This window comes from Psammomys obesus, unplaced genomic scaffold (genome assembly GCF_907164565.1).
Source record: "Psammomys obesus unplaced genomic scaffold, mPsaObe1.curated_primary_1811, whole genome shotgun sequence".
NCBI lineage: Eukaryota > Metazoa > Chordata > Mammalia > Rodentia > Muridae > Psammomys > Psammomys obesus.
The window spans coordinates 15,571,692-15,586,590 of NW_026585504.1; the positions used below are offsets into that span (position 1 = coordinate 15,571,692).

Consider the following 14,899-nt stretch of genomic DNA (forward strand, 5'->3'; position numbering starts at 1 on the left):
AAGCACTCTTAAAGGATTCAGATCTGGAAGCACGAAGGCTCAACTGGGCTCCTCTGCTCTGCCCACAAGATAGGTCCCCTCTCCTCATTCTAAGTTTGTAATTATCCCCACTTGTACCCTCACTATAGTTCCTGTGTGGCAAAGCTCTGGAGCAGGAAGCACAGCAGGGAGCAACGACCCAAGCAAGGAGAGGGTCTTGGAGGCAGAAAGAAGATGAGGAGAAAAGTGAGCAAGAGGCTCAAATGGTGAAGGTGCTTGCCACCAAGCCTTGAACGCAATCTCCAGAACCCACCTGGCGGAAGGAGAGAACCAGACTTAAATGTACTGCGTGTCTCCCTCCACACACACACAATAATAAACAAATGCAAATTTAAAAAAGAAGGGGGAGGAGGAGGAAAGGGGACTCTGTGGCATCATGGGGTACCATCCCTGGCGGGAACAATTGCATGGAGGGAAAATTTGTCTTGGCTCACGGTTCCAGAGGGGTCAGTCCATCATAGCAGGCAAGGCATGGTGGGAAGGGGTCATGAAGTTCCTGATAAAGGCTCCTTACGTGTGTCAGACCAGGAAGCGGAGACTAGGGCCAGAGACAGGAGCTCGAAAATCACCTCAAAGGTTTTATAGCTGCTGCAACCGCAGCCAGCTAGTCCCCACCTTCTCAAGGTTCCATGGCTCCCCCAAATAATGTCACCAAGTGGGAACAAGTGACCAAAGCATGAGCCTGTAGAGGCTATTTAAGAGTTAAATCACAGAAGCATCCTATGAGGCAGGGAGGGGCACCTGGCCCCTCTATCCTCCCATTCTAGTGTGCTGCTCTCCACCAACCTCCACCACACTTGACCTATTACCCTCGCTCTGGCCATCACACATACTGGCAGCAGATCAGACATGGCTAAGCTCTAATTGGTCAGCTGCCTATACCCATCCACCCACTGTCATTCTAGGTCTTACCTGAGCGGGTGGGGTGGGCATAGTCTGGAGGAACAGAAGGTTCCCCGGGACAGAGAGCATGGAAGTGCCTAGGCTTCCTTTCGCCTTCACGAAGCCTCAAAAATATTTACCCAAAGAAATCTTTATTTCTGAGGCTGGGGAAGTGGCTCTACAGGTAAAGTGCCTGCTTCGCGTGCAAGCATGCGGACCTGGGCTCAGGTCCCCAAAGCCACTGAAACCTGGGCGCCAGTGGTAGCCTGGAACTCCAGCACTTGGGGAGTGAGGCCTGAGACGGGTGAATCCCAGGGACTTGCTGGCCGGCCGGCCTAGCTGAGTTAGCAAGTTCTAGGTTTAGTGAGAGACCCTGCCTCAAAAAAGTAATCAAATGGAGGGTAATTGAGAAAGACATCCAGTGTTGACCTGTGGCCTCCCTATGTACACATGCTTGTCAACACACACGTAAAATATATATATAAGGAATTCTTTACTTCTCTCTCTTTCCATTATACATATATAAGGAATTCTTTACTTCTCTCTCTTTCCATTATATATCTATACATATGTGTATTATATAGTATAATCTATATCTATATAGTATAATCAGGGGAAGGTTTAGAGAAATGACAACACCACAAGGAAGTGTTTCAATTACTCATCTTCATTTATCATTTGTCAGGGAATCTCACCCAGGAGCCCCTCTCTCATTATGAAATTCACTTGGAATCAAGAGTTTTGTTTTGTTTTGTTTTGTTTTTTTCTGGATCTTACCTGTGGCTTTCTTTTTAACTTCAAGACAGCTCAGCTTCAAATAAAACATAAAAATAAAAATAAATAAAATTCTATAGCCACACATCTGGTACTGCACGCTGGCTCCGGGAATAGCTTTCCATTCCTGTTGACTGCCCTGCACTGGCCACAGCTCTGCCTTCCCAAGACCCTCCAGAAGTGAAAAGCTTGAGCAATTGATGTGTTTGAGCTCTGCAAGATGGCGCTGGAGAGACAGCTCAGCCTCAGTGATCAGGAGCCCGAGCTTCTCTTCTAGAGGACCTGGCTTGCTTTTGTTTTTTGTTTTTGTGATTTTAAACGCAAGACCATGATGCATTCTCTTTAAAACTTCATATCATTTATCACGCCAAAGAAGAGATGAAGTGAGAGGCAGGGTTAACGATCAGTCTCCACCCTCAGCTCTGAGCCTAGAGGTGGGTATTTGTTTTCAGGGCTCAAAATAGAGATGTGGGGGTGCTGAGCAACAACTGAGCAACGGCTTTATCTTCCCGGGAATGTGAGTCTCCTTCTAGGACCTGCTATAGCCTCTCCCACTTCGCCATCCCCACCTTACCCCCTCCCTTCTCTGCGACATATTGAATTTCACACTTAAAAATAGCTCTTGCTGGCAGAGCTGGAGACAGCCTGAATCGCAGCTCTGCAATGCCGGTCTCCCCTCACCAAGCCCTCCCCGGTGTGGGCTGCAGTCCTAGCTGCCCGCTGACCCTCTGCACAGCGGGGAACCTTTCTCTCACCAGGGATGGCCAGGGCGCTTGAAATGTTTCCAGAAACAGGAGCTACTTTAGCGAAGCTGTGCCCTCCTCTCCTCCTTTCTTAATAATTCATCTGACGTTTCTCCACGAGAAGGAACCTGATGGCACCATTCCTTTCTCACAAACCCTTCCTGAAGTTCCCTGAGGACGCCCCCAAGTGGACACGTTGCTTTTAAGAATCACCTCCAGCTCTAGGCAGTCTGTCCCACGCTCCAGTGATGTGGACACGGCTGGGATGATCCAAGTCTCAGAAGGCCACCGTAGCCGGGGAACCAGCATGTTTGTCCCACAGAACACACAAGGGGAAGGAGACAGCGGGCCAGGAAGAAAATGCAATGGATTTGAAGATACACAGGACCTGGATGCTGCTGCGTCTCCGCCTTTACTTCCCACGGCTCCTTGCGGCTCTCAGGTAGGTCTGTGTTCTGAAGGGAAAGGCTCCTGTCTCCTTAAACTTGACCTCCCCCTCCCCCTTTCCTGACCCCGGATGAGATCACAAGCATTCTTGCAGTTTGGAGGTCATGTTTTGGTCATTTCTTTTTCTGGAGGTGGCCCCACCCCCACCCCAATCACCTTACCTGTCTTTATTTCTCTGTGTTCAGAAATCTGGCTAGCAGGAGTTGTGACATTTTCCTGAGTGCCTTCTATATATCCCACACCCGGCTAGGCAGGGATCCATGTCTGCACTTGATGAGACTCTTAGGCCTGGAGCTATTGGGCAGCCTGTTTTTTTTTTTTTTTAAGGTATTTTAAAAGCTTTGTATATGTGTGTGTTTATAGAAGCGTATGTCACGCGTGTACGTCATCCGAAAGGCCGGAAGAGGATGTCAGCTCCCCTGGTGCTGGAGTTAGGTCTCCCAGTGGTTGTCCAAACACAGGTCCTCTGGAAGAGCAGTAAGCGCTCTGAACTGCTCAGCAGTCACTTCAGCCCTGTCTGTTGAGGAACTTTTCCAAGGTCACACAGGTAGTTTGGGTGGTGTAGTGGTTTGAATATGAATGGCCCCTCATAGGCAAATACATTTGAATGTTTCGACACCAGGGAGTGGAACTACTTGGTAGAATTAGAAGGATTAGTGGGTGTAAACTTGTTGGAGAAAGTGCGTCACTGGGGGCAGTGGCTCTGAGGTTTCAAAAGCCCATGCCAGGCCCAGTGTCTCTGTCTGTCTGTCTGCCTGTATGTCTCTCTCTCTCTGCCTGTGAATCAGGAGACAGCTCTCAACTACTTCTCCGGCAGCATGCCTACCACGCCTGCCACCATGCTCGCTGCTATGCTAATAACGCACTAAGCCTTCGAAACTGTAACCTCCAATTAGATGCTTTCTCTTGTAAGAGTTGCTGTGGCCGTGGCGTTTCGTCACAGCAATAGAACAGGGACAGTGACAAACGGGTATCTTGTTTCTACCTGGGAGATACTGAGAAGAAAGAATAAGGCCATGCTTGTGAAGGGCCTAGCAGAGTGCCTGGCACATACCACATCAACACACCATCCACACACCGTCCACGGCAGTTCCATTCATGTGGCCACACGAGGCTCACAGGAAATTAGATGGAACATTCTGATGTGTTCTTCTCACAGCCCTGCCTAGTGGGCAGGGAAGAGAACAACTTGAGTAACTATCATTCGATAAATTTAGGGCTGTACAAAAGCCAAAGGGTGTCCCTAGGTAACATCAGTTGTTTTCTGTCTCCCTCTATCAGCTGCCAGGGACTTGGGAAGAAATGGTGATTCACATTTTGTCTTGAGTTCTACAGCAGCGGCCCTGGCCTAGGCCTCACTCACAGAGAGCGGAGGCCACGGACCCCTCACCTCCTTGCTGGTCTCTCTTCTCCCCTCTGTCCAGCCCCCGGCTTGGTGGACCCATCCTGTGCCCCAACCATGGGGTCATCACGTCTGTTTCCAGAATGTAGTACTTTCATACAGGTATCCCAGCATCTACCACACCCCACAACTCAGGTTGCAGGGATGTTGTAACCCAGCCCTCATGAGGACGCAGCTCCACCCCAAACTAAGGTGACAGCCGGACGGAGGTATGGGGCCCCTTCTGGTGACCCTTCCCAGAGTCACAGATGACAAGCAGCCAAAAGGCCCCAGGATTTCCCTCAACTTCTCTGTCCACATTAGCCTCCCTTTTCCCCTACCCCAACCCCTCCCCCCATTCCTTAGATGCTAGTCTTTCCTTCCTCTTCCTTGTGCCACCTCCTTCCCAGATTTGTGTCTGGGAATCCAGGTAAGCATTCTCTTGCTATGCAAAAAGGAGAGGCAGGGACTGGGACAGCCTTTCTCCCCTTGGCCTTGTTAAAGAAGTCATGGGCCTGTCTTTGCCTGCCCGGCATCCTATGCCCCCTGACTGACTCACCCTCAGAGGTGCAGCTAAAAGGTTACGGCGGCAATGCAAGCACAGTAGTTCAGTATTAGCCTCATCAGAATGGGCAAGAGCCTGGGTACATGCTTGGGGGTCAGATGGCACGCCGTCCCTTTGCTCTGTCCTTTGTCATCCTGTTACCTCAGAAAAGTTCCTGGACTTCTTGGTCTTCCTGTTTCCTTATCTCTGGAGGAGCAGCAGATCAAAGAAGCCGATTGGCTACTTAGAGGGTGCCCAGCACCTGAGGTGGAGCAACGGAAGGCCACTGTTACGTTTCTTCTCTTCTACCTTTGCCATTTCCACACGTACCCGCAATGCCCTTACCTTTTTGTCTGTCTGCTACATAGTAGAGAGGCCACCTATCTGGGACATAGGTATCATTTCATGCATAATATTAATACGATATCATATCATTTCACGTATATATAATTAATACAGCAAAATACATTATATCAATATTGTTTAATTTTTTAATTAAGATTTACTTTTAAAGTTTCTTTCTCTCTCTCTCTTACTTTTTTAAACTCAAGGTCTCTCTACATAACCCTGGCTGGCCTGGAACTCACTGTGTAGACCAGGCCTCTCAAACCCACAGAGATCTGTCTGTCTTTACCTCACCGCATCTGGCTTAAAATCTCTTTCAAAAATATAGTGTGTGGGGGGGACTGGAGAAATGGCTCAGCAGCTAATAGCACATGTGCTCCTCTGGAAGGCCCCAGTTTAAGTCACAACCACCTTGTATACGCAGAAAATTAAACTACCACAGAATAGAATAATAGGTACTAGAGCCCAAGGAGGGTGTAAGGAGGAAAGATGGAGGGAGGGTGGCTAACAGGCAAAGGAGAGTAATCGGATAAAATAACCCCTGCTGTCATGCAGAACAGGAGGATATAATGCTCCAAAGGACAGACATCCCCTTCTGGATGCTTTGGGCTTCTATACTCGTATGAACATACCCACACACAGGCACATAATTAAAATGAATCTTTTAAAAGTAATTAACTATTTAAATATATCTGGAGTTTAGGGTGATAGCTCAGTAAAAGAGAACTTATTCAGCATGCACAGGGCCCTGGGTTCAATCCCCAGCATTTTATACACACAAACACTCACACACACACACACACACACACACACACACACACACACACACACAAATAAGTCTAAATAAACCACCCCAAAATTATTTATCACACAGCAACTTCATATATTTATGGGCTAGAGTGTAACATTTAAGTAGATGTACCTATCATCTCGGATATCTATCATTTCTTCATGTTAGGAAGGTTCAAACTCCTGTATTAGTTATTTGCAAATATTTCCTTCGTTGTCATCACTCATAGTTATCTTAAAATGTTTGGAAAATGCTAAGAGGCAGATCCACCGCAAGCCATCCAACCTAATACAATAACACCCCATCAGTTTTTTCTTAGACAATGTTAATATAGTTATTCTTATAATATTTAGGCATATCTGTCCCAGGGTATTTTTTTCCACTAAGATGAAGGTATATTTTCTAGATTAAAGGCTAAAGGTCATGACCACATTTTTGTGTTTCTGGGCGTGGTGGTAGAAATCAAACCCATGGCATCAGAAATGGCAGAGAAGTGCTCTACCACTGAGCTATATCCCTGGAGCTTCATAATTAGAATCCTGCCAGCTGTTTAATATTCACAGGGTGCACGTAGGTATTACCAGTATTTGACTATAGTGAATTGTCAGCTTCCATGATATTTCTCAGAGACTGGTTAGGTGGCCATCCACTGAGGCCTTTGTGAAATGTCTAGAGGTCAGATGGCCGAAGCTTCAGCTGGCTCTGCGTGACTGGGGAGATGTGAGCGCCTGTGCTGTGAGGAGAGTCCTTGGTTACAGTCACATGGCAGCCTTTGAAGGAACAGCTTACTAATTCTCAAGTGGTAGACTCAAATGGTTCTTGTCAGTACTCTGTTTTGGCTTTCAGAGGGTTCTGTCTAGAACCGCCCACGTGAGTTCTTCTTTCTGGACAGCATATTGCCTCCAGGAAATACCAGCTCGTCAGGCTGACTGGGCCTTGCTCCTTGGGGTTACATTCCCTGCCCTGTGTTCTTGGGTAACTCTTCCTAGGCTTTGCCACAGTCTCCTGAGAAAGCCAAGAAGCACGTCACTCATTGAACAAATATTTATTGAGCTTCTACCATTTGCCTCGATTGTTTTAGGAGAGGGAGACTGCACTGAGCAGGTCACGCAAGCTCCCGCCCTCATGCGGCCTACATGTACTCTGGTACAATCTGAGATACCTTCAGACTGAAACGTCAGGTAGACAATCGACAAGCTGGGAAATCGGTAAGGAGATCATCTGTGTGGGTACATGAAGCAGAATACAATTTTTTTTTTATTTTGAGACAGGATTTCATGCATTCCAGGCTGGCACTGAACTTGCTATGTAGCTGAGGGTATCCTTGAACTCATGATCGTCTTGCTTATCCCTCCCAAGTGCTGAGGTTACAGACTACTATACCCAATCTACGAGTTGCTGAAGGCCAAATCCGGGGTTTCCCCACATTCGAGGCAAGCCCTCCCCCAACTGGCTTGCATCACTAGCCCCGCAAATTAAAAAAGGCCTTTAAAGCTATGGCACAGGGTGACATATGCAAAGGATAGGGCCGAGACCGAAGAGGCAGACCTCTGCTTTCTCCTGATGTCTACCATCAGACACCCAGCTGCAGAAAGATAATCAAAAGAGATGGAAGGCTGGGTCTGCAGTGGTGTTTTCCTAACAGTATTGCCACTTGGGAGGCAGAAGCAGGACTAGCCGGAGCTGAAGATCAGCCTCTGTCATGCAGCGAGACCTGCCCCCAAATAAAGCCAACGACATGAACAAGTAGAATGAAAAAGATAAAACAGACAACGAGGTTGGAACGAGCCAACGAGGAAGTGTGTTGGGAGCCAAGAGATCTTTTCTCTAAGCATCCCAGCACAGGCTGCTGTCTCCCCGAGCACAGACAGGTGGTCCAGAGGTACTTTCAGGAAGCTGAAACCCCAGGGCTGCTTGCTGGGGTTTCACACCTTCCTCAGCAGACACCTGGTTGGCCAGCTTCTGTCCAGAGAGGTTCCCACCTTCCCACTATCTCCCACATCAAAGTTCCTATCTGCACGCCTCAGTTCTCACCCTTCAAGGTTCACACCCTGTGGTCCACAGCTCACACCCTTCCCTCCTGGCAGGGCTTGCCCTACTCTGGGCCACCTACGCACAGTGAGGCAAGTTCATTCCACCTCTTTTTCCGGGTTCTGCTGGCTACCCTTTTGGAGTCTAAGTCTGTCCTCGACAGCTTTCTGAAGGTCAAGGTCCAGCTCAGGCCTTACTCACTCAATCAATTCCCATTTTGGTACCTGAGGAAGTTCTCTTCAGGACTATCCCTCTGTGTCATACCAGGTCACTGAAGCCTAATGGGTACCTTCAACCTCATACTCCTGGCCACTCCATCACTGTATCTAGGAGGTTCTTCTCAGACAGCCTTGAAACCCACTGCTTTCATGATCCTTCACCCTGGCCTGAGCCATCATTTTTGTTCTCTAGCTGAGCCACTTACAACTCTTCTTCTGCTCCTCATCCTGCCACGCCTGTACTGCCCCTAGGCAGAGGACTCTTACATCATCTCATGCTTAATACTTTGCAATGGCATCCGTCCCTTATGATAAAATGCAAATTTTTTTAACCACGGTGTTCAAAGTCATGTCTGACCCACCTTGCGGATAACTTCTCACCTCCTTACTCAGACACAGCTGTCCATTTCCTAAGCCCGCCAGCCTTTCCTGCCTCTCAGTTCACGTGATGCAGCCTCTGTCTGGGAGGCTCTTCTCTGCATCCACCACAAAGCCAGGTTCTAATCTTCTAGCTGCACCATAAAGGCTACCTGCTCTGGGAGGCCCCAACTCCTCCCTTAGCCAGAGCCAGGTCAGCCCTGTTAATGACCCTCTTGGCATCCCGTTCTCCTGCTTCACACTTGCACAGTATTAACGGCTGATGTTTATTTATTCTTTATCTCCTGAGCCTGTTTCACCTCGAGACACAGTTATCACATCAGTTTTGAGATCTGGAATCTATAATATATTCCCAAGCACTGGTGAGGCATTCAAATGTCTCTGCTGTCAATGATCAAAGCTTTCCCTAAGATCTAGAACCCACCTAAGCATTAGGTTCCTTGTCGTTCGTTCATATACTCTTACAATTAGTTTCTTTCTTTAATTTGTCCTGTAGGAAAAAAAAATAGTAAAGCCTTCAATCGCTACATGGTATTACGATTTGTTATATGCCAGGCTCTGCATAACCAGTGTGTGTGTGTGTGTGTGTGTGTGTGTGTGTGTGTGTGTGTAACAGACAGAGAGACAGACAGAGACAGAGAGACACACATGAGAGGACAGGTGAGTCTGTATCTTTACATCTAGCCTGTGAAAGAAATATTATTGACCTAGTTTTGCACACAGGAAAAAAAAAAATGAATCAGAGAAAATGATTGCCTAATGCTACCTAGCTAGGTACCAAATGTACTCTTCTTTCTGTTTGTGGGTGAGGATTTTGTCCCTCCAGCCATCTGTGAAGTAGTTTTTGTTGTCGCAGGCTTTCTTGTTGTCACAGGCTTTAGGTCGGAGGTATCTCTGGTTTGTTTTTTGGCATCCTCCACCTCCACACTGCAGGTGTGCCCTAGATATCATTTGTGCCACTTGTGAGGATGTGAGGCCAGCAAGTGAGAGATGCTGGGCAAAGGGTAGAGCTAAACCTGAGAAAGGCCACCCCCAGATCCTCACTTACAGGGGCTCAGAGGTCTGTCTTCCCCAGGTAACTCCTTCTCTGGGCTAGGTTGGCCCTGCCCTTTCCCGTCCTTGCTAACTGATGAAATATCTACAATTACTGTTTGCCACACAAAGCATCCAAGGCCTCTCCCACAGGTGCAGCAAGCTGCTCTAACATTACACTTGCCCTAAGAAGCCCAGGCATGGCAAGAGAGTAACAGAATTGCTAAGAGGCCTCCTATAGATTGTCCAGCTAAAAGGCCAGCCTCCATGCTGAGAAGTTTCCAAGCACAGGAAACTTCTCAGGATCTCCTAGGCAAGTTCTTCTGACACAGTTCCAGTTTTTATTGTTCCCAGATGGTTCATCTGGATGTTGTTTGTTTTTGTTTTCAGTATAGGGATTCAATTCATCCATGCCAGGCAGACCCTCTATCACTGAGATTTGCCCCAGACCTCTTCTCACTTTTATTTTCAAACAGTTTGATTACATTTTCCAGGCTGGTCTTGAACTGATCCTGTGGCTCGGGTCATCAAGAAGCCAAGAAAAAAAACAACAACAGCATTGTTTTCAATAGCTCCAGACCATTCTAGTAGGCAGCCAATCTCTCTTCAGTCTTTCTGCCTGTGTGTGTGTAAGCATGTATATGTGTGTGGGCATGTGTGTGTGTGTGTGTGTATGGGGGTGTGTATCAAGGCCCAAAAATGTTTGTATGAATGTCAGAGCAGAACTTTAGGTAATAGCCCCGAGATGCCCTCCACTTTGTTTTTCTAAGCCAAGGTCTGTCTCATTGGTCAGTGAGCCCCCAAGGATCTGCCTGTGTCCACCTCCCCAGGCTGGGATTACAAGTACTCCTATCATATGTGGCTTTTTTTTTAAAATGTGGGTTCTAGGTATTAAGCTCAAGCCCTCCTGTTTTTAAGGCCGGTTCTTCACTGACAGAGCTCTTACCCCACCCTTTCTTTTGAATCTTTCTATTTGTCTGCTTTTTAGTATTTATCTTGAAGAGTTTTTTTGTTTACTGGGAAAATTAATCATCGTAAATTTTACCTCTTTCGTTTTTTGTTTATTTATTTATTTTTTTTATGAGTCAGGGTCTCACCGTGTAGCCCAGGCTGGCCTCAAATTCAGAGATCCACCTGTTTCCAGAGTGCGAGGTTTACAAGAGCGTACTACCACACCCAGTCTCTTGACAAATGTTTTTACAGCTTGGTCTTGTTCTGTATGGTTGTCTCAGCATAGAGAAGCTTAGTATGTGTACAGTCAGAATTATCGGCTTCTGTCACTTCATTGTGTCTCGGGTTTTCTTTGTACGTTACCCTTGAGTGTGGGAGGCGGCTGTGGGATGCTTCAGCCTTGGAGGCATCTGGAGAGATGGCTCACTGGTTAAGATGACCCAGGTTCGAATCCCAGCACCAACATGGCTACTCACAACACTTTGCAACCGTTGTTCCAGGGGATTCAATAACATCTTCTGATCTCCCACGGCACCAGACACACCTGCATGCGTGTCCGTTCAGGTCCAGATCCCCTGAAACTGGAGTTACGGACAGCAGGGAGCTGCCGTGTGGGTGCTGGGAATCAAACCCAGGTCCTCTGGGAGAGCATCCGGTGCTTTTAACCCTGAGCCATTTCTCTAGACCCCTTCCACCCCACCCCCCCTTTTCAAGAGAGTCCCATATAACCTAGGCTGATCTCAGACTCGCTAAATAGCTGAGGATGACCTCAGAGTCCTGACTCCCTGGGATTATAGATATGTTCTACCTAGCTTCACCTCAGTTTCATATCTTACCTCCTCATTAACGATGATTAAAATAACAACCAGTTGAAGATGGGATATACTTTTAACTTCTTTTTCCTTAAGTGGCAAAACGGGAACAGTGAAATGGAAAGCCATAGTTTTCACACGTAAATTTCCTTTACAAACTCCAGTGGGTTGGCTTTCTGACTCTCTAGGCTTTAAATACTTTAAAATATGTTTACTAGAGTTAACAGAATTGTTATTAGATTTTTTTCTATCTCTAATTGTATCCATTTTAGAAGTTCACTGAATTGTTGTTGCTTTTTTCCATTTTTGCTCTTCAGCATAAATTTTAGAATCTTTTGAACCAGCACTCCCCAAACTTTTTGTTGGAAATTAGATTGTGTTAAATGTATGAATTGACTTAGAAAGATGTTACAGTATTATTTTTTCCCCTCAAGCATATGACGTCTTTATTTTCTGAGTGTTTGTGTCTGTGAGGAGCCATACAGCTTTCTACAAGGTTTCTGTAAATTTTTCATAGTTTATATGGAATATTCTCTCTTTTAGTTTTTCTCTGTCTCTCCCTCTCTGTCTCTGTCTGTCTGTCTGTCTGTCTGTCTCTGCAGGGTCTTAGGTGTCCTTTAGCTGGTCTAGAATTTACTATGTAGCCCGAGTGGCTTTGGACTCACAGAGATTCAATGGCCTCTGCTTCCCAAGTGCTGGGAACTTTGCATATCATTGCTTAATACATTTGAAAAGGAGGGACTCATATTAGAAGGTACACACACAGGTGGGGCAGGCTTTTTTAGGGGCAGAGAAGCAGGTCAGCCTCTGCCTCCTCTCTCTGCCCTCTGCCTGCCCTCTCCGTGCCCTTTCCCTGCCTTATCTCTTTGGGGTAAAAAGGCATCCCGAAGGCCACCTGTTGAGATCATCTGTGAATTTTTTTGAAATGTTTGTTTAATTTTAAATGTATATACATTTTATTCAACACGTAACAATTACACGTATTTCTGGGGCATTTGGGGAGTCATATCTGAACTAGCTCAGGTCATGACTTCATTTTCTGTGGCTTCACTGCTACCCATGCCTTCCTTTGTCCCCTCTGCTGCTCCTGCCTCAGACTCTTCTTTGCCCTTTCCTCCACCCTGATGAGGAGCAACAGTGCATCCCCTCTCTCCACAGACACAAACACCAATGTGGAAATGTGGCAATTCACATGCCCACCCGGAGAGGCCTTCCCTTTGCCAGTGTAACAGGTCGGGGGTGACAGAGTTAGGGACACAGGAGAAACCTGAGCAGATCCTGATGAGGGGAGGAATCAAGGGAGAAAACACACACACACACACACACACACACACACACACACACACACACACACACACCAGCACATCTTCATTTCTTAGCTCCCTTCCCACAGAAACCAAAGTGGAGACCTGCCACAGAAGGGGCGGCCGAGGGTGTCAGAACTGTTTCAACACAAGAGGCCAAATCTGAGGAAGGTTAAGCAAATAAAAAGTGCCCTTGTATTGTCCGCTGCACCTGTGGCTTCACCCAGGTGTTGATCTTACTGCCTTGACTGCTGCTGGAGTGGCCTTAGTCACAAAGCCCTTCCCACAGAGCATCAGGGTCTGCCCCTGGCTTTAGCTTAGTACAGCCTAAAGCCCAAAGTCACCACAGACGAAGGAAAGATGGAGGCTGGGCAGAGGCTGAGGGGCTTGCAGCAGGTGGCACTCATCATTCTACAAGACCTCACTGTGCCACTAGAGCCAACTCAGCCGCTCTTCCGTATCTGTCGTTAGTCTAGGGCACTGGTTCTCAACTTGTGGGTCCCAACTCTTCGGAGAAGGGTCCAAGGGTCCTCTCACAGCGCCGCCTCAGACCGTCAGAAAACACAGATACCTACATTACAGTTTATAACCGTAGGAAGTTCACAGTGACGAAGTAGCCACGAAAACATTTTATGGTTGGGGGGGGGTCACCTCATGAGGAGCTGTATTGGAAGGTCACAGCATGAGGAAGGTTGAGAGCCACTGGGGTAAGAGATGGTGAGTTTGAACGGCCACACCTGGCTAACAAGCACACTGCATTTTATCTCACAATTTCATGGAAAACAGAAATGACCTAAGGCAAGAGAGTCTCCCGCTTCCTAGAGATCGGTTTAGGTCAGTTGAGAGTGTATAACTGGTGGTTCGATCCTCTGGGGGTTGTCCAAGATTTTCCATTCCCATGACTGGTATTTTTATGGGGAGACTGGTAAAGCTGAGTCAACTCCAAGCTATGACAAGTGTGGCGACATGCAGCCTTTCCAGCGTGACAGTCCCATTTCCTAGACAGCAACGCAAGGCTCTGTAAAAAGTTTTTAAGAAATGGGAACTGGAGCCTGGCGTGGTGGTGCATGCCTTTAATCCCAGCACTTGGGAGGAAGAGGCAGAGGGATGTTGGAGTCCTAGGCCAGCCTGGTCTAGAAAGTGAGTTCCAGGATAGCCAGGACTACATACAGAGAAACCTTGCTTGGACAAACCAAGAGGAAGAAGAGGAGGAGGAAGAAAAGGAAAAGGAAGAAGATGAGAAAAATATGGGAACTAGAAGTTGTCCTTTAGACCTACTGTTGGAGACAGGACAGCACCACACAGCACTGTTTCTGTTGTGATCAACCGGCACTGCTCTTCTATGAGAAGGTTGTGTGAGTTGCCACTAGGAACTGTGTGTGTGTGTGCACGCATGAGCATGTGTATGAGAGAGGGGGAGAGAGAGACCTAGTGAGCCTCATTAGAATTGCTTATAGGAACGAGCGATGGCTGCTTGCAGGAGGGTGGGCACCCTACCCGTGTCTACACTGTTGAAGAAAATGTGCCTCACTCCCCTAGCAAATATTAGCTGCACAGAAATCCCCAGGGAAGGGCAGAGTCCCGAGAGCTCCCCTTCTTGCCATTGCAGGGGCTTGACGAGCCCAGTCCTGTACGAATCTTGTGAGTTTAAGAGCGCAGTGGCCACGCCATGCCCGGAAGTAGGCATTCCCTACCAATCCTCCACCTTTCTTCCAACTTTTGGACTCTTCTCTGCTCCATCTTCCAGGAAGTTCCCTGAGCCTCTGAGGGAGGGATAGAGAAGTCCTGCTCGTGGCTGAGCACCCAACAGTCACTCAGTCTCATCCCCGCGACCAGTTACGAATCTGCTCAGTTATCACTGCCCACTGGCAGCATGAGGTCGGGGGTGTGAGGGGGACCTCTCCGACCAAATCTAGTAGAAACACTAATCTGTGCATGCAAATGCAGTGATTTAGGATGGGAATATCACATCAACTTAGCCATGCAGCAGGACAGAAGGGCTGACCTCCCCTCCACTACCTGGTGGCCTCCTGGCACAAGCCTTTGAGGCTCTCCAGTGTGGAGTGTGAGGCGGCTGACAACAGGGTACCCACAGTCACAAAGCAGAGAGGGAAATGCTTGTGCCCAGTCGGCTCCCTCTTTTCTTTTGTCTTCACACCAAGACCCGAACCAATGACACAACGCCACCCACATCGAGGGTGGTCATTCTTCCTCAGCTAACCTCCTCT

At 47.6% G+C, this 14,899-nt stretch overlaps 1 protein-coding gene across 2 annotated transcripts in view; it reads left to right on the forward strand.

Moving 5' to 3' along the window:
• Positions 1-2,077: 2,077 nt before the first annotated feature.
• The window catches only part of Pla2g4e (phospholipase A2 group IVE), a 59,024-nt gene continuing 46,202 nt past the window's right edge, over positions 2,078-14,899 (forward strand). Inside the window, exon 1 of one of the 2 annotated variants that reach the window (XM_055592246.1) lies at positions 2,078-2,880. In XM_055592246.1, the coding sequence (XP_055448221.1) occupies positions 2,704-2,880 (177 nt within the window). In that variant the 5' untranslated portion in view covers positions 2,078-2,703. The remainder of the gene's footprint in view (positions 2,881-14,899) is intronic. The other variant, XM_055592408.1, reaches the window with a different exon arrangement.